At 39.5% G+C, this 21,589-nt stretch overlaps 1 protein-coding gene across 2 annotated transcripts in view; it reads left to right on the forward strand.

Annotated features, from left to right (window-relative positions):
* The first annotated feature begins 97 nt into the window (after positions 1-97).
* Positions 98-21,589, forward strand: part of PIK3C2G (phosphatidylinositol-4-phosphate 3-kinase catalytic subunit type 2 gamma) — a 205,328-nt gene continuing 183,836 nt past the window's right edge. For both annotated transcript variants that reach the window (XM_075721540.1, XM_075721547.1), the window contains exons 1-4: positions 98-757; positions 8,361-8,443; positions 11,941-12,098; positions 15,243-15,354. In XM_075721540.1, coding sequence (XP_075577655.1) covers positions 98-757; positions 8,361-8,443; positions 11,941-12,098; positions 15,243-15,354 — 1,013 coding nt within the window. The remainder of the gene's footprint in view (positions 758-8,360; positions 8,444-11,940; positions 12,099-15,242; positions 15,355-21,589) is intronic.

Consider the following 21,589-nt stretch of genomic DNA (forward strand, 5'->3'; position numbering starts at 1 on the left):
TGGGTATGTAGCTCCAGTTCTGAACATTACTCTCTTGACCTTGGAACTATTGTAAGACTTCCCTGAGGATTGATAAGATCAAAGAGAAGAATCAGCCATGGCATACTTTGGGATGGTGCCTTTCTCACACAATGAATTTCATGAAGGACAGGCTGGGGAGCAAGCATTTTACCCAATGTACCATCCTGGTCCTGCTGGAGAGATCCGTCTAGGATTCGATCGAATAGTTGATGAAGTCAGCAATGAATTTTTTTTTTATGATTCATCACATTCACATCATCATGAAGAAATTTTTTTCCCATCAGATGTCTTCGGTCTGAATGTGCCGGACCAGCAGTTTTGTGGTCAGCCTCTAGCTGCTTGTGGTGAACCTTACCCTGAAAATCGTGTCTCTCGGTGGCAACAAGGCACAGTGTCACCAACGGTTGGCTTCAGATCTTCTTTACTGTCTGATTACAGAAACTTCTCTCTGGTGGATCCCTACCCCTACAGTCAAGAGAGAGAAATCTATGGAAGGAATAGTATAACTCCAGTCACAAATGTGTTTGATTCAAATGTGGAAAGAGGCAACACAAATCTGAGTTTTCGGACAGGCTTTGACAATGTAGGTCCTCAATGTCCCGCTTTCTTAGACAACTATCCATTTGGACAAGAAGTGAGAGATGAAAGTGGAAATGGGGAAGCTTGTTTAACCGACACTTTCAGAAGTTTTGGCGTAGGACTTACCTGGCCCAGCAGCTCTGGGCACGACAGAGAGGTATTTAAATTTTCTCATATTAACAGTGCTTAAAGTTCTTTATTCTTATTTGTGTCCTTGCACTTTGTATATTCACTCACACTGATGCAATGGGGATTAGAAGCACTTGATTTAAAGACCTGATGAAAAAGAAAACACTTATGCCTTCGGGGAAGCAAGCTTTTGTTCCTGTAGAGAGTTTTTGTCATGTGTCTTACGATTCAGCTGTCTGAAAGAACTGTGAGACTTTTTATTGACTGTTTATTTGGTCTTTACTACTTCCAAAGATAGAGATGGAGGGAAGTGTCAGGTATATTTTCCAATAATTGTGTAACTTGATTTCTTGGCAGTCAGAATTTCCCACAGTATTATTGTACCTTTACAAGGAGGATGCCCTCAAACAAAGAGTACATGATTAGTTAAGAGAGTTTTATACAGTATGAAAACCTCCTAGCATCCTCTTCCTTTGTTTCTAATATCAGAAGGGAACCCAGCAGACCATAAAAAATGACTTCTGAAGGGAAGGTGCCTACTCTGGCTAGCTAATGAGTATTTTATAGTGGCAGAATCTGTGTCCTACATATTTTACATTTTAACCAACTTAAAATCTCAACACATTTCTGCAATCTACCTATTAAAAAAGATTTCATTTTAAAGTAATAGGGCCAGTTCCTCATCTAGTATAAAATGAAGTATCTCCATTGACTCTAATGGAAACTTGCCATTTTATACCAGAAGAGAATTTAGATTATGGTCTAGAATGCTCCAGTAGGCTTATTTTATGGCTTATCGAACCATAAAACTACCACAGAGGGATAAGTACAGAAATGCAGAGTGAGATGTGCTTGAAAGAGATAAGATAACAAATGTGTATAGTCTGATATGACATCTGAGATTCAAAATAACAATACATTACACTGAATCTGTTTTTCTGTTGAGCCAGATCATTATCCTTCTGTCTAGTTTGGCTGGTGTATCCTGATCCTGAGAGATGAGACATGCCATGTCCCACCTTCACCATGTTCTGTATGCACTTATGTGTGCATATATAATTATTTTCTAAAAGTAGACATATTCACTATAACTGTGGAAGCTGGATCCTGTGACATACACTCTTGTCTTTAGCTGTCTTGTTGAAGCAGGTACTTTATCTTTTTTTCCTCCCTCCATCAGGTGTTCATAGCTCAATTCGTGGCTTTGCTGTTTTTAATAATGATGTCTTACGGGACTCCCGTGACTCTCTCTGATGTCATATCTCTCCTCATTTTCCTTCTCTCAAAACCCTGAGATAGAGAAGGAAAAAGAAAATTATAAATCCTCCCATTCCTCTAGTCCTTGTTATCATTCTGAATCATTATAGGAATCCTGAAATAGCCTACAGGATACCTCTGCACCATGAATATTAAAAGACAGTTAAGGTTCACCTTCTGCTTTTAACTTCCAGTGATCACAGTATCATAAAGCAAAGAGGAAGAGACAGTTGATTGACTTGTTTCTATGTCTGTGAATAGGGAGAACTAGAGAAGTAAACATATGCAGACCCAGACAGATGGGGAGGCGGGGGTGGAAATATATCTGAGGACAGGAACTCTTAAGACTAATCCTGGGCACCACGTTTTGGAAGTTCAGTGATGAATACAAAAGAGGAGGGGATGAATAGGTGGAGAGACAAAAGGTTGTTGTTGCTTTTTACTTATGATAGGAAAACTAAAGCGTGCTGACATCATGATGAAAAGAATAAGCCTTCTCATGAGAAAAGTAGAAAATTGTGGGATACAAACGAGCAGGAGGAGATTAAATTGTAGTATGGGAAGAAGAGGTACTAGAGGAAGCAGGCATATAAGAACAGGCACAAATGCTTCTGTGACGGAGGAGGAGAGAATTATAGGGGAGGGAGGAGAAGAGATGAGTGAGTCAAGGGCAACTACAATCGAATGTGTGGGAGGATTTCATTAAGTCAGGGAAGTATTTGAGCTGTTTAGCTAGAAGAGGAAGAAATGGGAGAGAGGAGAGAATTGATTTGTAACAGAAAAATCAGTGTGGTCACAGGAATTCCTTCAGGAAGAAACAGCCATGTCAGGATAGGAAGGGAGCCAAGGCAAGGGGTTGGCAACTGAACCTTGAGATGGTGGGAAAGGGAAAATAAGAATTAAAGTAAGTTGAGAGAAGGAAGGGTAAAAAAAGCCTGTGAAGATGTAACTCATTGCTACTGGGCTGGCAGTTTTGGAAAAGATAAGAAGGGCCGTGGTGTGACAGGGCTGATGCCGAGGAAGACTGTGAGAACAGTTGGAGAAGTGGAGCACCACAGCAAAAGAAAGAGAATGAGCACAGATTGGATTGGTGATGTCCAGGATGAGTAAATTATGCATTTGAGTAGTAGGAGATGAGAACCAGGACTACAGACAGAGTGAAATGGCAAAGATGATAAAACGTGGAGATTAGCATTAGACATAGGTCATAGGTATGGAAGATGAAATATTCACATTGCTGAAATCATGCTGTCATTCTGATCCTTAGCTCTTGGATGCAGTTGTATGGCCCTAGGCTTTATTTGGTGCATGCTATTCAAAATATGTCCAGTGTAATGAAGTCAGATGTTCAAAAATACTAAAGAAACTGTCTTCATAACGTTTCTGTGAGAAGAGATTTTATTTTCTCCATATTGGAAAGAAAACTGAAATACAACCTAAAAAGTACCCAATAGATTTGGCTGCTCCATCTATGATATTTAGGATCTAGTGTTTTCAGAACAACTAGCAAGACTCACTTCATGCAAGCCGAATCATCTGACCAAACTTCATGATTTCAATTTGGGTGCTCCAGAAATGAGAAATACACAGTTAGTGTTCATATTTGGGAAGGATGGTTCAGGTGACTTGATTAGCATAACGTGAGGAAACTGTGGATGGGAAAAGATAGATTCCAGTCATCCAGGGATGCACTCTGTTACTTTATACCTGTTGTCATCAGTTCTTTCCATACACAATTCTCTGTCTCATCCACTGCGCACTTTCAGATATTTGGAATGAGTGGAGACTGGAGTCCTATAGAAAAACAATGTGTGATCATGTAATTAATATCTTACCTTTATATGCAATGGGTAGAAATTAAAGTTTCTGGACACCTGAAAAGAGAAATGACAAAACTAAATCTCTCATCCACATGATTCACCAGTGGAGTTGGAACTATACATCTACTACGTACACCTCTGCTGCTGGAAGTAATTTGAGTTAGTCAGCAATGGTATATTAATTCCCTCTGTGTAGACTATTACTAGTCTACACAGGGTGCATGTTTGCCATTAGGGTTCACTCGGAAATGCTGCCAGCAAAGGTGAGAGAGGCAGAGGGCTCCTGTGTTACTTCTGTCTCTTCAAGGAGAGGGGTCCGGACTCCAGCTTTGTCTGTCAAGCTCCTTTTTGCCATCCTTTAGTAATTATTTAATCACGTTCTTCTTCAAGGCATGACCTTGAGGATCCATACCCATGTTCTCATGGCTAATCATCCTTTTCCAGTCTCGGCCCTCTCCTTGCTTAATTCCTCTCTGTTCCTCATTCCTCAGTTCCCAAATGTGGTTTTGGTCTTTTAATATCTTCAGTCCCATTCAATGTTGTGTCCTAGCCTCACCTTTTCTTACCTGTGGCCTAGTTTTCATAGTTTTTCATTTATCCACTCTCTCTCTTTTTCCATGCACTTTCCCAGGGCACTGTACCTGCTCTATAATGACAGAACTGCAGGTGGAAAAGGAGCCTTTTTGTGTTGCTGGAAGCAGCAGGTTTACAGCCTTCCCTCCTGTGGGAATCCCCATCCACTGCTCCTGTAGGGTAGTCTTAAGTTTTCCCTCCTTTACAGCACAGGGCTTGGGTGGTCCTTAGCTCTACAGAGTCCCTGTCAATCTCCTGTTCCCCTTCTGTCTGCTCACCTCCTCCTGCAGCTCCTTCACCAGCAGCTTGGCACTGCAGCCAGAGCACAGCTCCCACCAGCGAGGCCACTGCTGTCCCCAGCCCCAGGGAGAGGCACCAGACAAGCCCTGCAGCCAGAGACCTCAGCTGCAGCATCCTTCCTCTTGAGCTCTGTGTGGGTCAAAGTCTCTGTTGTCCACAGGGGCTGTTTCTGCACCCCATGATGAAGATACCCTGTGGCATGTCACCACCATCACTGCGTAGCCTTCAGTGCAGGTTCTGGGCTCCCTTTGCATCCCTGTTGCAAAAACTGCTGTAGCTTTACCTGCCTGCTGTGCTCTGCAAGCTGTGATCCTGCTCCTGGCTGTAGAGCTCACCCACAAACACAGCAATGTCTATCTGAGCTTGTTCCGGCTTGAACTCCTCCATCTGGAACATAGGGGTACACAACATCCCAGATGCAAACTTCTTAGAGCCTTGTCAATATATCTTTTTGTAAAACTGTCTACCCTGATGTGTGATCAGGAATGGGGGCTTTTTTGGTTTTTTTTTTTTGTTTGTTTGTGTTGTGGGGCTTTTTATGACTACATGATTTTGGGAGGCCATTACTGATACCAAGTCATTCATCATTTCTAAATAGTGAACCCCCACCAGAAGTTCTTATTACTGTCTGCTGAGGTAAATTGTAAGGTAGGTGTCTAGCCAAGGTGGAAAAAAATGAAACAGTGGAGGTGCTATGTTTTCAGTGACTTTTGAAGGAGCTTTTTCAGCAGTGTTTAGAATCAGTGGGCAATGGACTACTAATTTGTATTGCTAAATTTAATTTCACTCTCTTATTTCAGTGCTCAGGGTTATCCATTGTTTTTCCTACCACGCATTTCAATTTTTTCCTCTATTGATGATGTCCCCTTCTTATCTTTAAATTTCGTAAGCACTATTCTAATGCTTGTGCTATTGTGGTTAATGAAAATACTATATAATACTAAATAATATAATATATAATACTATATAATACTAAAATAATGAAAACCTGATCTCCTTCTATGACCTGGTGACCCGCCTGGTAGATGATGGAAAGGCTGTGGATGTCATCTACCTCGACTTTAGCAAAGCTTTTGACACCGTCTCGCATAATATCCTCCTCGGGAAGCTGGCAGCTCACGGCTTAGACAGGCATACTCTTCGCTGGGTAAAGAACTGGTTGGGTGGCCGAGCCCAGAGAGTAGTGATAAATGGTGTTAAGTCCAGTTGGCGGCCGGTCACGAGCGGTGTTCCCCAGGGCTCTGTTTTAGGGCCAGTCTTGTTCAATATCTTTATCAATGATCTGGATGAGGGGATCGAGTGCACCCTCAGTAAGTTTGCAGACGACACCAAATTGGGTGGGAGTGTCGATCTGCTCGAGGGTAGGATGGCCCTGCAGAGGGACCTGGACAGACTGGATCGATGGGCCGTGGCCAACTGTATGAGGTTCAACAAGGCCAAGTGCCGGGTCCTGCACTTCGGTCACAACAACCCCATGCAACGCTACAGGCTTGGGGAGGAGTGGCTGGAAAGCTGCCTGGCCGAAAAGGATCTGGGAGTGTTGGTAGATAGCCGGCTGAACATGAGCCAGCAGTGTGCCCAGGTGGCCAAGAAGGCCAACAGCATCCTGGCTTGTATCAGGAATGCTGTGGCCAGCAGGAGCAGGGAGGTGATTGTCCCCCTGTACTCGGCGCTGGTGAGGCCACACCTGGAATACTGTGTCCAGTTTTGGGCCCCTCAATACCAGAAGGACGTTGAGGTGCTGGAGCGTGTTCAGAGAAGGGCAATGAAGCTGGTGAAGGGTCTGGAGCACAGGCCTTATGAGGAGCGGCTGAGGGAACTGGGGTTGTTTAGCCTGGAAAAGAGGAAGCTGAGGGGAGACCTGATCGCTCTCTACAACTACCTGAAAGGAGGTTGTAGTGAGGTGGGTGTTGGTCTCTTCTCCCAAGTAGCTAGCGATAGGACAAGAGGAAATGTGCTTAAGCTGCGCCAGGGGAGGTTTAGACTGGAAATTAGGAAGAATTTCTTTACGGAAAGGGTGGTCAGGCATTGGAACAGGCTGCCCAGAGAGGTGGTGGAGTCTCCATCCCTGGAGGCGTTTAAAAAACGGGTAGATGTGGCACTTCGGGATATGGTTTAGTCTGGTCTACCCTTGATTAGTCTAGAGTGGGCTTGGTAGTGTAGGTTAATGGTTGGACTGGATGATCTTAAAGGTCTTTTCCAACCTAGATGATTCTATGATTCTATGATTCTACTACATACAATGAGACCCAAGACCGATGGTATCTATAAAAAGTTTGTAACTTCTGAGCTTTCAGTTCTGCCGTTGTGATCTCCCCACTAACCAGCTCCCAACAGATCTTTCATCTTTTATACTCATCCCCTCTTTTAAACTGTAGCTAAAATTTCCCAGCCTGCATCTTTTCATGCATATTGCAGTTCATTGTCCAGAAAAAAAAAATTAAATTTGGTTTATTATTTATTACTAATTTTTATAAATTTACATGCTCTCTACAACTACCTGAAAGGAGGTTGTAGTGAGGTGGGTGTTGGTCTCTTCTCCCAAGTAGTTAGCGATAGGACAAGAGGAAATGTGCTCAAGCTGTGTCAGGGGAGGTTTAGATTGGATATTAGGAAAAATTTCTTCACAGAAAGGGTAGCCAAGCATTGGAACAGGCTGCCCAGAAAGGCGGTGGAGTCCCCATCCCTGGAAGTGTTCAAAAAATGGGTAGACGTAGCACTCTGGGACATGGTTTGGTTTAGTCTAGTCTACCCTTAATTGGTTTAGTGTGGACTTGGTAGTGTTAGGTTAATGGTTGGACTGGATGATCTTAAAGGTCTTTTCCAACCTAAACGATTCTATGATTCTATTCTATGATATAAATTATTATTAAAATGATAAAATACACCTTTCGCCATATCTCAGTTTCCTCTTCTGTGACATGTCATTAGTTGCTTCTTTTTCTGAAGGGGTTTAAAAGTTGATGTCTCAGCTAAGCCTTGTACATGTCTGTATGTACAAGAATAGAATGGGCTTGCAGATGTAATAGTATTAAGCTCTTTCTTGGAGGTAATGTTCTGACTGGAAGGTACTATGGCAAGCAGACAAGGGGGTGCTTTGACCCAAAATAGTGGCTCAGACCTGTGCTCTCCAAGTTTAGAGAAAGTATCTGGGGATTTTTCATGTTCAACAGAATACACTGGCTTCCTGTTATCTGTCTTAGGGACTTACCTGACAGGTTTATGGAGTTTGAAGGGATCCCAATCTTCCTTCCAGGGCAGAAAGAGAGAAAATAAGGATTAAAACTCACTGCAGCATAAGCTTCATTTTGTCCCCTCTCCCTTTTGTAAACTAAGCATACATCTTCTTCATTTAGAGTTATCTGTGCTCTGACACTAGGTGAATTTTGAAAGCTTTGTCTGGAATTCCTTATATTCTGCACAGAGGGGGGAAAAAAAAATTGTTAAACCCAGGGTAGCTGATGCTTTGTGACTGTTTTTTTTTTTCTCTGAAAGCATTTAGAGTGCAGTCAAAATGGGGTTATTTGTGCTTATTTGGAGCTCCATCAAGTCAGGGGAGGGATGATAAGGTATGAAAGCCAGTTCTCATGGAATCAAATGCAAGGTTAGCCTTATGCTTCTGCTTCCTGTTATCTAAATAACTGAGCTCTGTTTCTTCTGGTGTCATTTTGGTATTTTTAGGCTACAGGTTGGTCTATCCAGCTGGTTGAAGCAAATCAAGGAAGTAATGAAAACACAGTTACTTTTTGCAATGCAGTGGAGAAGTAAGTAATGAAGAACACTTTATTCCGACAACTGTGACATTTTGCTTATTTATATTAATTGGATTGGTTATCCCTGCATTCCTGAACAGTGCCTTAATTCCAGTATCTACTTAAATATGGAAATGCTCCTAATTTTGGTTTAAAGGTTAAAATCCCCAAAGGAATGTTAATTCCAAAAATATTTTCTCCCTTAGTTGTCTCCTTTATCAGTGATAAGTACATTTAACTCTTCAGTGTTGATAGTTTATAGTGTGTGAAACTTAAGATCCATTTTCTGCCATTGTTTTGGACAATATTTGTGCCTGTGTAGCTTGGAGCAGGAAAAAAGAATTGGAGGAACTGACTAACTGAGAACAGAATTACTATGTACTGTCATGATGAAAAGTGAGACTTAGTAAGCGACAAAAACTCCTTTAATTATTGTTTACTGTTACAGTTAATAGCGTGGCTTAATGAGATAGAACTTTTTTACTTTCTTAATCTTCTCTGGAAAAAGAAATTGTGTTGAGATCCAAGAGCACTAAGAAATACAAGTTTTTAGACCATCTGTGCAGATTCATTTTCCTTTGTAGATATTCACTGATCACACTATCAAGTTGTTAGCACAAATGCATGCTTTTCCCCCCAGAAAAGTAGTTGGAAAATGGAATACCACTTTTTTTTTTTTTTTTTTTTTTAATTAGACTTTAAGGAATTGACTGTATTCAAGGTCAGCCAAGCCTGCTTCTCTTAAAAGAGAAGAAAAAAAAAAAAAAAAATCCAGTTTGATGTTGCCCTGAAATTAACAGTGAATATATTATATATTCATATGGGGTGGATGGTCAGCTTCAAAACATACTCATTTGCACATGTCTCCATCTTCTTTTTTTCCACAGTTCATCATTCTGAACCCCAACCCAATTCTACTAATGTCAGGTGCATGAAGTCACATTCCACATGACAGGCTTTCCTGTCAGATACTCAGATTTTTTTTTTTAATGTCCAAACATTCCACATTTAACTGTGGTCTCTAATTAGAGGAAAAGCTTTCTATTGATTTTTTGTGAATAAATGAGTTTATTTACAGGGCTAAAAGGATTAATACAATTAAGCCATTCCTGTTTTGCAGTAACTTGTTTAGTGTGCATCACTAGCAACTACTCTTAAAAAGAAAATAAGAACAGCCTTTGCTTTTCTTCTATCAAATAAATGGGAAAGCATTCTTAGGACAAAATGTCACAGGAAACAAAAGACAAAAAAAATGTCATCAATTTGCAAATAACTAACATATTCAGTCTTGTCAAATGAGCATCCTTCCAGTCCCCAAAGAATCTCAGTAACTGGCATTTTTATACAGCAGAGGCAAGACGTATAATTCAGACTCTGTGTCATGCAGACTCGCACCTCCAGCATGTAGCTCAAATAGAAACCCATCATATTTTTCCCTGGGTAATATTTGTACAGGTAGTAATCTATAATTGAAATGTTTCATTGTACACAACTGTAAAGCAGTTTTCAAAATCCCTTTATCTAGTTACTTCTACAATTATGGACATAGCTATAATGAACGTTCTTCAATGGGTGCCTTCAGAATACATCCTAAAGTGAGTTTGATACCAGGAGACGCTAAGCTGATAGTCTCAGGGTGCAGTGCTGCAAAATGCAGAGTTCCTCCACCTCCTACTGACTTCAGAGATGTGCTCTACACCGCAGAGAAATACATAGTGTTACAAAATGCTGTGAAATAGTAAATCCTTATAAATATTAGTACTTTCTGCATATGCTGAGTTGTTGCAGCACAGAAAGCAAGTAGCACAAGATTTTCTTCGTTTAATACTTGTGTAGTGCTTCAGTTATGCCTTGGAAGACCTAACCTTTCAAAATTTTGCAACGGACATGTTTTGCCCATCTGCTCAGGCCAGAAGCCCTTTAATCACTTGAAAACAATCCATGGCCATAAATGAGCACCACTTTGTGGAACTGAATGCATTTTTATCCCAAAAGCATAAAAAACAAATTTCTGTCCCCACATTATCTTAAAATATATGTGTGTTGAGGTAGGGAAGGAGATGAGGTTTGCTTAGTTTTGAAGTGACTGCCAGTTGAGGAGGTGATTCATGCCCAGTGTGTGTACATAGCCCATTAATTTGATGCTGGAGAAAGGGTAGTGAAGTTTCCAGTCTTATTCAGTCCTTGGCCTTCTTACAGAAATGGGTTACAAGAATGAATTTGGTGATAGGGGAAAGCTTTATGTGTACCTTGCTCACAAAGAAAATAGACTGACATCAACTACATAGGTCACCAAAGCAGCCTCTTGTAGTATAATGATTTTTTACTATGAGTATAAATCTCATACTGGAGGTATTGTCAAGCCTCATTTTCTCCTACTGAAACATCATGCCCCCTGGCTTTTCGTTATAAGAAATGGGCTGCTTCATTGGATTATTAATTTTGGAAGCCTAGGCTTTTTTTCCTTCTTATGCTATAGAAATACATGGCATGAAAGAGTAGTTCATACTGTTGTTTAAGAGACTTGGGTGGCAGCCCTGAGGCAGGAGGTAACATAGTAATGAAGAACTCTATGTGAGAGAACTGTGGCTCAAAATATACTGTAATCAGAGATGGTATAAAGCACTGCCAACTCGGAAGCTACAAAATGCTTCTTGAACTAACAAACAAAAAAAGAATGCAGTATGCTTAGTACAGGATGTTTGAGTTTAGCTACTAAAATATTCAGGCCAATTAGTGAAATGTAAAGCTTCAGCTGGTACAATATGTACTCTTACCTGCAGCTGCAAAGTGTATTTGCTTAAAAAGCAAGTTTAATCTCAGCTGACAGACATAATACCTGTGACCAGTGTTCATTAGGAAATGGTACCTCAGGAGGAATTAGTATCTGCAAGTCTTTGGTAATTGGAAGGAGGAGGGGCATTATATTTTATAAGTAATGGTATATCAGAGGGACTCGGTGACTGTAACAGTTATTGCTTTCTACAGACATTTACATAAATACCCAGGGTTTTAGTAATGAGGATTTCAGATTGAATTGTAGAGCACTGTGAAAATAGGGACTCCTTAAGATTTTTGCATAGAAAGCATGTTCCTGCATTCATTTTGACCAGCTGTCCTAGTCACAGCCGTCTGTGCACATGCTCTTGGTTAATTTTATATTAAAACTCTGTTATTTAAGCACATATTTGAGCACCCTCGTTTCTACTGTGCTTGGTGTTTAAACTCCTTTTGGCTTCACTGAGGTCAAGCTCAGCAGTGATTTTGTCAAGTTCATGAGGACTTTACTGATGGTTTTCATATTAAGTAAAAGATGTAGTTATCTCATTAATGCATGAAAACAAAGTTTGAGTTGCTACCATTTTCCCTTCTGTTTGTATAAAATGTTATTCCTAACAGCTCTCTATGTACTATTATTATAGGTATCTTGTAGAATTTTTGTTTTGTTCCTATAAAAGAGCTGAAATGCATACCTATTTAGCCATAATTTAATCACATGTTCTTTTCAGGATAAGAAATGCCTATCCTGCTTTTGACTTGAAGACAAACACCGGGAAAATCTGGAGTGTTGCAACAAGGTTCCCAGACCATATTCTTGGTGAATCAAAGTTCAGAATCAGTGTCTGGACAGATTCTTCACCATATCCTTTGCTTCTTACGCAACACGGTAAGTGATTGAGGTGTCCATATCCTTCCACAGTTCAATTCCATGGAGATAATAACAAAATGCATTTGTTACCTGGAAAGATTCTTGGAGAGCAAGGCTTATGTGGGTCTTGACTGCATACTTTGTCAAACGTGTTTAGCATATTTGCTATAAAATTAAAAACACATTAAGTATTAGATTTTGCTAATGTGTAGATGTCTACTTTGTTTAGTCACAGTTGGGACCAATTCTGGCAGTCTCAAAATGGGCCAACATTCAGCTTTGATTCAGAAGGAATTTAAGCTTTTGCCTAATTTAAAGTCTAGGGGTAAACCCCATATAGTTGTGGAACTTTTCACAGCCCTGACTCTGCTTCTGAATCCAATACTTAAGAGTCTGCAATTGCTAAGACTCCTCTGCACCCAAGGTTATGTATTGGTCAGGGAAAGTACATGTCAGTCATAAGTGAAACAGGAGAAATTGCAACTGGGTAAAAGGAAAAGGAGAATAATTAAGAATTGGAACAGTTTGCCCACGGAGGTTGTGAAGTCTCCATCCTTAAGAGGATTAAAAAAAACCCTTAAGGGGTTTTTTAAGATCTTACAGGACAAAACCCTGAACAAGTTGGTCTGAATTCAGTGTTGACCCTCCTTTCGGGAGGAGGCTGGACATAGGTGGACCTACTGAGCTCCTTCCCAACCTGAATTATTCTGTCACTAGTGACTGTGGGAAGCTGCTACTGCTCCAGTGCAATCCTGTATCTGTGGTGAATGGGAGAATGTTTGATTCCAGCTCTGGTAATTTTTACCTCTTAAGCCACATAAGCAAAAATGAAACATATTTAAAATTAATCCCCCCCCGCCCCCTTCCTGTGCTGCTTCATTAAGTGATAGACTTTTTTTATGAATCTTTTCTTCAGTTGTCAAGGAATTATTTGGCTGTAACAGGCTCAGTATTAGTTTGTTTGATGGGCTGAAAGCTGAAAATCCAAAGCTCTACAGAACATCAGTCAACATATATTAAAAAATATATCTTCATAAATATGGTAGGCAAGACTTCCACATTTATTCATACAAGTTTGTTTACTTTTATTGGGAGCATCTACGTATTTATTGGAAAGCCTGGCAAAGCAGTAGGTTGAATCATCTTGAATCAATATTTTGTGGATTCCATGAAACGAAAGGCCAGAGATCTCTGGACACTTGGACCGGAAGGTAGTATTTCCAGCAGTTCTGGAAAGTAGCACTTCCAGCACTTCCAACACTTCTGCAAGGGTTCCCTGTAATGCAGAAGACTGAACTACTGACTAAATTTTATCATATAGCATAGTTTACCTTATGGATTGTTTGATTTTTGGTCTGCATAACTTTATTTACAAAAATGTTTTAGGAGGCCCAGCTAAAACTGAGGGGGATATAAGAAATATTCCTATCCTAAACTTGCTTACAGGCTAAGTAAACAACAAGATACATTCAAAGAGGGGAGGCAGGGAGGGAGTATGCTTTTTTGCCCCATATAACATAAACAGCATAAAGAATTGTTCGGTCATGCAAAAACATTTGCAGAGCAAAGAAAGGAAAATGGATCTGTGGAGTACAAATGAATGATACTAGCAAGTTTCAGTTTTTTTTCCAATGAGTGACCTGAAAAAGTGCATGTTAAAATTTTAATTCAAAATTCTGTACCGTTCTCCTTTTTCTTGTGTACATAAATTTAGCAAATAAGCACTGCATTTTACATGTCAAACCAGGTATGGGGAGTTGTTTAAAATAGCAAGTTGTCAAAGGGCTAGACATTTAAAACTAGTATGACTGGTAGAAAATGTTTAAACAAAGTGGCTTTCTGGGCAAAAGAAAAATGGCTTCGCAAAGAAAACGAACATTTTCAGATGGAACTTTTGAATCCGTTGACACATTTGGTTTTCCCCAGGGAAAACCAAACCAAACCCAACCCCAAGCTATCTGTGGTAATCAACTCTGGGTTACATTTTTAGTTCCTGGGAATTTGTATTTAACTGTAGATAGTTTCCATTTTTTATATCAAAAAGTTCAGTTAAAACTTGTAGTAAGAGCTCTTAACAGATGCTAATTTTAAAGAAATAAAGAAGCACCATGAATGAAAAACTAAAAGGGAAATCTACTTTGGCTTTTCTGTTATCAGTTATAGACAATGAGATTGTCTGAGAATTACAGAGGAAGTCCAGCCTTTATTTTGCTTTGTAAAAACCTCTCAGTACATTATATGAAAACTTTTCACTAAAGAGTCAGATATTTTTTCTGCTAAAGAGAAGTATCTCGGACTTGAAGTATCAGTACTGGTGAAGTATGCCCTGCATGCCTGTAAAGACCAAATTTATCAGACATGATAAATTTTGACTGACAGATTATGCAGCTATTCTTTTCCATTTTTTGATCAGCTCTTCTAAAATGGACAGAGAGGAGGGTATTGGCAGGGTTGGCAAATGGCTTAAAAAGCTGAAGTAGCACTGGAGAAAATTCTCAAAATGCTAGAATATTTCTGAACAGCAGATTGTATGAACTGACATAGAACTTAATTTATATGCATTCTATATAATATTGTATATATAATAATATATAATATCTACTATTATAGTGTCACTATACATAATATTAAATAACATTAATATATATTATATATTTAAAATGCATATGAGCATTAATTTACTTCTTGGTTATGGCTAAAAAGGTGTGCACAGCAGAAACAATAGCAACTAACATTCTGGAGCCTTCTTGTCTCCTGAGTGGCAACAGAGTCAACTTTTGCATCAGGCCATGTTCACACATGGGAAATGTACCAAGATGTTCATCAGGAAAATGGGGAAAAAAAAAAAAAAAACCCAAACCAAAATTGCCATTTGTCTCTTCCTTTCTGCTTGGGAAAGCAGCTCAGCTCTTCATTCCAGCTACCTAAAAAATTGCTAATTTCCTCTAAGTGGACATAGATTCTGTGACTTCTTGTAGAGCAGTTGAAGCAAAATTTAAAAAAAAAAAAATCAGGTGTGGCTGGATCTATTTCCTCTTGATGGAGCTAGTCTGCAGCAGTAGTTAGGAATTACAAAAAAATTCTTATTTTCTTTGCTCAAGTGTCTAGCCTGGAATTCTCTAGCAAGCTACAATTAATTTTTCTTGCTATCTTTATTTACAGCTGGCTGTATTACTCATGACTTAATTGTAGAGATCCTCCATTGCACAAATCGATACCCAGTCCAGGAGGAATGCCTTCTAAGTGTTTGCGGGTCTGATGAATTCTTACAAAAGTAAGTATCTCATTAAGAGATGGTATTGAGTATGTACTGTGTAATATAAGCTGTGCATTTGACGCACTCTGCTTACGCACCATGTAAACGGAACCATAGGGAGAGTTAGAGTATTATGTTCCAAACACTTAATGTATAGTTTCTGAAAGTCCCAGAACACACAGTACTTATGTTCTACAGAGATGATGGTGTACTCTAGTGCAAGATTCAGATCCTGGCTCCTTTATATAAGCTTTGTGCAGCCTTGAATAATTTGTTTCACTCCATTGTCCTTCTGGTCTTTCTCATCAATAATACAAGGATGCTGCTACTTCCAGGATCTCATAGGAGTCTTATAAGCATGAGGGGGTAGCATATCCTCAAAGTGGGAAATCAGCAAAGAGAGGAGAAACGGTATAACACAGCTGCATAGCAGGTGATTTTTCTTCATATCCAGTTGCAACAGTATTAAAGCAAATGAAGTAAGCACTTTGGTGCTGACTGCAAGTTGAAGAAGGACACGTTATACGTACGAACAGGTCTTTCTGTCTTTTTGAATGTATGTAGTCTACAAGTACGGAAGTAAATGCTCTGATTCGCATTCATTCAAGTAAACTCTTGTGGTGGTTGAAAGCACTACTGGACTCAGCTAGTTGTTTCTTGCCCTCTGACAGCTTAAATTCACCTGTCAGCAAAAGTGAGCAGATTTTGTGTTGAAGCAGCTAAAGTGCAGGCTCTTGTTGTCAGCTGTGCTGTAGGGACGGTGACTTTCAGCAGAAGGGGAGAAGCTGGCAGTTCTCTGTGGTAACGTGTTAAGCTGGCACTGCAGGAATCACAGCTCATCTGTTAGAGATGTAAAAAGTGTTAGCTAAAATGGTAGATGTCTATAACTGAAAGGGAAGATTTTAGATGCAGTCATATTTGCGGTATAGTGTAAACATTACCTGAACTAGGCCAAATCAAGTCAGCTTGGTTAATGAAAGTAATGTACTTGTGAGAGCAAGTGTCACACTGTGCAAATGAGCTTTGCTCTATAGCCAGCTTGGACACTTCTACTCTTACACAGGTACACCGGTCAAATGTTCATTTATTTATGGTGAATTATGCTTTGCAACTAAAGATGGAGACTTCAGTATTTCTGAGCCAGCTCTTGTTCAAATCTCTATACAGCAGAGCGCTCTGTGAAGCGTTACTACGCTGGAACTGCTGAGCAGAGAATCAGGTCATACGTAGTTCTGTTAATTACATAAGAAGGCCAGGGCTTTTTTTAATTTTCAAGTCTCTCTTCTCATTTCTAACTAATTGCTGAAGCAAATGGAAATAATGAGTCATTGTATTGAGGGTGAGCTCAGTGCGTCTCAGTACAGTGTACAGTATGTTCTAAACAGTTTTATTTTCACTGTTGGGAAGAACGCGTCAATAGTGGACTGTTTAAATTCCTGCACTTGCAGAATCTCTGGACGTCTCATTAGCAGTGAAACAAGGTCAATAATGTTCTCAGCTTTTTTGCTTTGCTCCTTCACTGTCATGCAGAAAGCATTGAGCTGCACCTCTGGCCTCAGCAGCTTGTAATTCTATATTATGCCGTACTTTCAGCTCCCTTTCTTTTGCCTTCTCATCAGTCCTGTATCTGAAATTTGAGACCGCAGACCGTAATGATCCCTTGGGTAGCTTAAGACGGCCTGCGGAGTTGCCTCAGGGTGAATTTTTTCCTATGTTTGGGCTATCTTTTAGTGCGAATTACTTTCCTTGTGACGTTGCTAACAAGAGTGATTTTAGGTACTTGTGCAGAGTTCTTCCCCAGAAGAGTATTTGGAAATCGTTCAGGGATGAATTCCAGTAGAAGTTCCCCAAGTTACGAAACAGCAAAGGGAATAAATACTCTGCTGCTCCTGCTTTATTGTAATCCAGAAAAAACTAAAGCGAAGCCAAAACAGTGACATGATGAATTGTTCTCAGACCAGAGTGGTTTAGTGAACCAGACAACATTGTGAAGATTTGTCAGAAGCTCTCGTTTACTATTATATTGGACTGTATTAATGAGCACTTCCCCCTGCCTCTTGCAGAAGCCCCTGAAAGACTTGATGATTTCTGGTATCCATTTAGCTTTGAATGAGATGGGGGAAAAAAATACTTGTGTGCTAATGACCATTACACCCAGCACCACAAGATTTCATCATCCATTATTCTCTTCCTAAGGAGATATCCTTGAGCTCACAACCTGTCTGACTCACAAGTAGAATATCAGATTTCAAATATCCAAATTTTAAAAAAATCAGAAGGCTGCATATAGGCTACAGGTCAGTCCATAACTAATAGAGCCATCTGTGAAATTCTGATTTGGAATCTTACTTGGTTTCTGGTCTTTAAGTTCATTTTGTTTACTGATTAGAAATCCTGGCCTTGCCTCAACCTTCAGGCTTTCTTTTTCTTCCTACGCTTCCTTTTCCCACAAGTTTTTCTTATGGTGCCTGTAGAAGCTATCAGGATTCATTGCCACCTTGTCCCTGCCCCTTCTGTCATTGTAAGGTGTACATTAGTTACTTCCCTAGTTGATTTGCTGCAGTTCCTTTTTAGATGTTCAGTGTAAGCACATCTGGAGGCAGAACCCTGTCTGAAAGACAGAGATTCCTTGAAAGAAGAGTATCTGTGTCATCAGTTTTTACCACTATTCATGGGAGTTTCTGATTTTCATATGTATCCATAGACCCTCCTTCTCTGGGTTTCCCAGCTGTGGGTGTGCTCTCCACTCCCTTATACTTGTCCTGTTCATGATCATCTTTTATTTCTTGGAGGGCCATCTGCTGTTTCTAAAAACTCTTTGCTTTATCATCCTGTCATCCAAACCTTCTATATCTACCTTTAAATCTTGCCCTTATGATTTCCTATCTTTCCTTAGATTTAGAATGGGTGCCCCTAAAAATGATTTTATGATGCCCTTCGTGAAAGATGTTATATAAAAATAAACTAAATTGGGGTTAAGCAGCTTGTGTCAAATAACTCCTAGCTCTCAATGCCAGCAGCAAGACAAAACCAACCCTCCTCATGTGACAGCAATGAATCAATCTTTCATTTAGACTTTTTTGCCTTTAGAGCTACAGGCCACAAGCTCACAGCATCCTGAAATGCCTAATAAAACAAAGCACATGACTGTATAGAAGAATGTGGGTCTGTCTTTTTAAATTATTATTTTTATTTTTATTGATCTGTCTGTTAGCAAGAGGTTGCAGTAATGCAGACCCAGCAAAGGAATGTAGTCCAAGGATATTTATAAGCGTTATTTCTAAACATGCCTTTTTTTCTTTTTTTCTTTTTAAGGCATCAGATTTTTTTAAAGGCTCTTTTCATATGTATTTTTAATTCCAACCACACTCTACCATAGTGTAGTTTGCACAGTTACCTTACTGCTTTGCAGTTTAACCAACATAGTGAGCAGGGGTATGAAATAGAAAAGTCTAAATGCTTATCATTTATGCTCACATGCTTGCCTGTGACCTTATAGATGATGTTTTTTTGCCTTACTAATTCTGTTCTCTGAGAACTGAGATCTAAATAAGAATTGGTTTTCACTCAAAGTGAAGTTTAAGCTATTAATTATACACTAGGCAGAGCTATATTCATGCAGATTGGAATCATAAGAAGCAACACCATTTGGATGAATATGTTCTTTGTAAAAAATAAACTTCATTTGCTCTTGTCACTACAGATTAAGTTTCTCATTCAGAGGTGCTGCTTAGTTGAGTCCTTTTTCAAAAAAAAAAGTCAAGTCTGATTGAACTGCATTAGGATTTGGAGTTTCTAGTAGTACATCAGAGAACCTTGCTGTGGGGAAGCAAAATCATCCAGTGGTGAGGGATTCTCAAGTGACTGAGGGATTTTTCCCTTTCTCTGCTTCTGATACATTGTGGGACCACAGGCAAGTCACTTTACTTTGACTGGTCCATTACTGTGTCTCTTAGAGACAAAGACTGCCTTTCACTTTATGTCTTTTATCATGGCATTCTCATCAAAGCTGTGTTCTCCACATAGTAATTCCAGCAAAAAATAGGGGGACAACTGTTGAATTAATCGTTTTGTAGCATTTTTATTTGTTTCCTTTACAGACCTCAGAGCACTGTAAACCAGTTAATAATAATCATGCTGTCCTCCAAAGGGGGCTATGTTAATTTTAACTGAATAGTACAGGTATAGTAGCAGGTCTGCATAGTGTGTTACGGCCTGGGGTATGGCTAAAAGGTAGTCCATCAATCTATGCCACAGCTACACCTCTGTTTCTTGTAGTTCACTTTTCATCTTGACCAGGTTTCCACATTATTTTATTGAGGCATTAATCCGTTTTGTCTAGTCTCTTGTGTCACAATACCTGTCAAAACTTTTCTCTTTGTATATGTGCAAATAAAATCCACTCATGAAGTCAACTGTATGGCCAGTACTTCTGACTGCAATGTTTCAGGCAGCATTGCTGTGTCAATAAAGGATTTGATGATGTATAGTATCTGCCTGACACAGCAGAGCTAACACAAACCACTAGTGTAAATGTAGTTATAACAACAAAATTCAACTTCTGTTGGTGTAGCTTGTTTCACCTGGAAGCATGATGACATGGAATAGTTATACTGGCAAAAGATAGTTTTTATACATTTTTTATGCAAAATTTTTGCTACAGAGGAGGGTATAGCTATACCAATTTACGCTAGCAGAATGCTCCTCTCTGTTGGTATAGCTATGGTGTCATTGGCTTGGTGTAATGTTGGCATTGCAATAGGAATCTGTATATTGGAGGAATCAGGAAGTGACTCAGGACTCACAGATGTGTTTCTTTGTAATTGTCTTGTTACTACGCCTGTCTTAAGGTTGAAGGTAAGGCAGAATGGCAAGAACAGGAATAATGGCGGGGTAAAAGGTAAAAAACAGGTGTGAGGCAAGGATCATGGGAGAGTTCATCATTAGAGTCAAGAAGCAGATGTGATTAGGTGAAATGAGGAGAGGAGGAAGTTTCAAGAAAGATATGGATAGGCACAACACAGATATGAGCTGAGGAGCAACAGAAGAGAGTCTATGCATTGGTACAGTCCCAGGAACTGGGAATCAGTAGGTTGGACTTTTGCTTGTAAAGGAATTTGAAAAGGATTGAGGTGTAACAGTGATATGCTTTCCACCAGTACATGTATTTCACAGTGTTGGTGTTAACTTCTCTCACTCTTACATCTGTACTTTACGCTCTTAAAATCAAGGAATTTTGCAAATGTATGGAAGTGCTATCAGAGGACCTTGCTTTAGGTATTTGTTATGTCAGATGGAAATGGGTTTGTCTTCTGTAACCTTTAATGTATTTGTTTAAAAAAACCCCAAAACCAAACTATATCTACGCTTACACCTTTTGTGACCTCTAACGGAGTGTATGTATTTTACTTAGCTATGGTGTAGTGTAGGTGCAGAACATTTACAAGATATATTAATTCCCTGTAATTGTGCTAAATGGCAATTATGTACTGCACATTTATTTAAGTTTAACCATTCAGTTGTTTGCAGACCTCTGCTGCAAGCAAGGTATGTGTCTCTCCCTGAAGTCGCACTTTCCATGATTTATTCATAGGGCGAGTGGTTTTTTTTTGGAACTAAATCCAGCCAGTTTTATTCAGACATTCCATCAAAAACCCTTTTAGGTAGAAAGAAATGCAGTTTACATCTGAATTGTGAGTTTTCCATGGCACTTGACAAACCGGAAAAAAGTCATCTTTCCTTCATAGCCCAGGGAGTTCTGAAACAACTTACTGTGCTGTAAATCTGTATAAATACAGAATATCCCTTTTGGCTCTTGTGTGGCTGGAGGCTTGAAAAAAGCAACATGAATCTAATTGAACACGCACTGGAGTTGTAACTGATGATGCACATTAACTTGTTTTGGTGATGAATTTGCCTTTGCAAAAATCAGTGTCATTTTTCCTACCCATTAACTCCAAAGGATTTTTAAATGTAAAAAGATGTTTGCCTTAACTCTGAAATAATTTTTGCATTATTTCACCTAATTAAAACAAAAAGTGGAAGGGAAACACTGAAATTGTTTTTGTTCCAAGTAATTTTAAGAGAGTGATAACTAAGGCTGTATTATAACTTAGAAGAAGTTACCAAGAGTGATAAGTGGACTAGAAGCTACTCTGAAGAGGCAAATAACATTAAGGAATTCCCCTGTCATGGGGTGCTAGAGCATCGTTGACCAGCAGAGTAGTTTGGAGGAACCACTCCAGCTGAGTGA

The sequence above is a fragment of the Pelecanus crispus genome, chromosome 1 (genome assembly GCF_030463565.1).
Source record: "Pelecanus crispus isolate bPelCri1 chromosome 1, bPelCri1.pri, whole genome shotgun sequence".
Taxonomy (NCBI): Eukaryota; Metazoa; Chordata; class Aves; order Pelecaniformes; family Pelecanidae; genus Pelecanus; species Pelecanus crispus.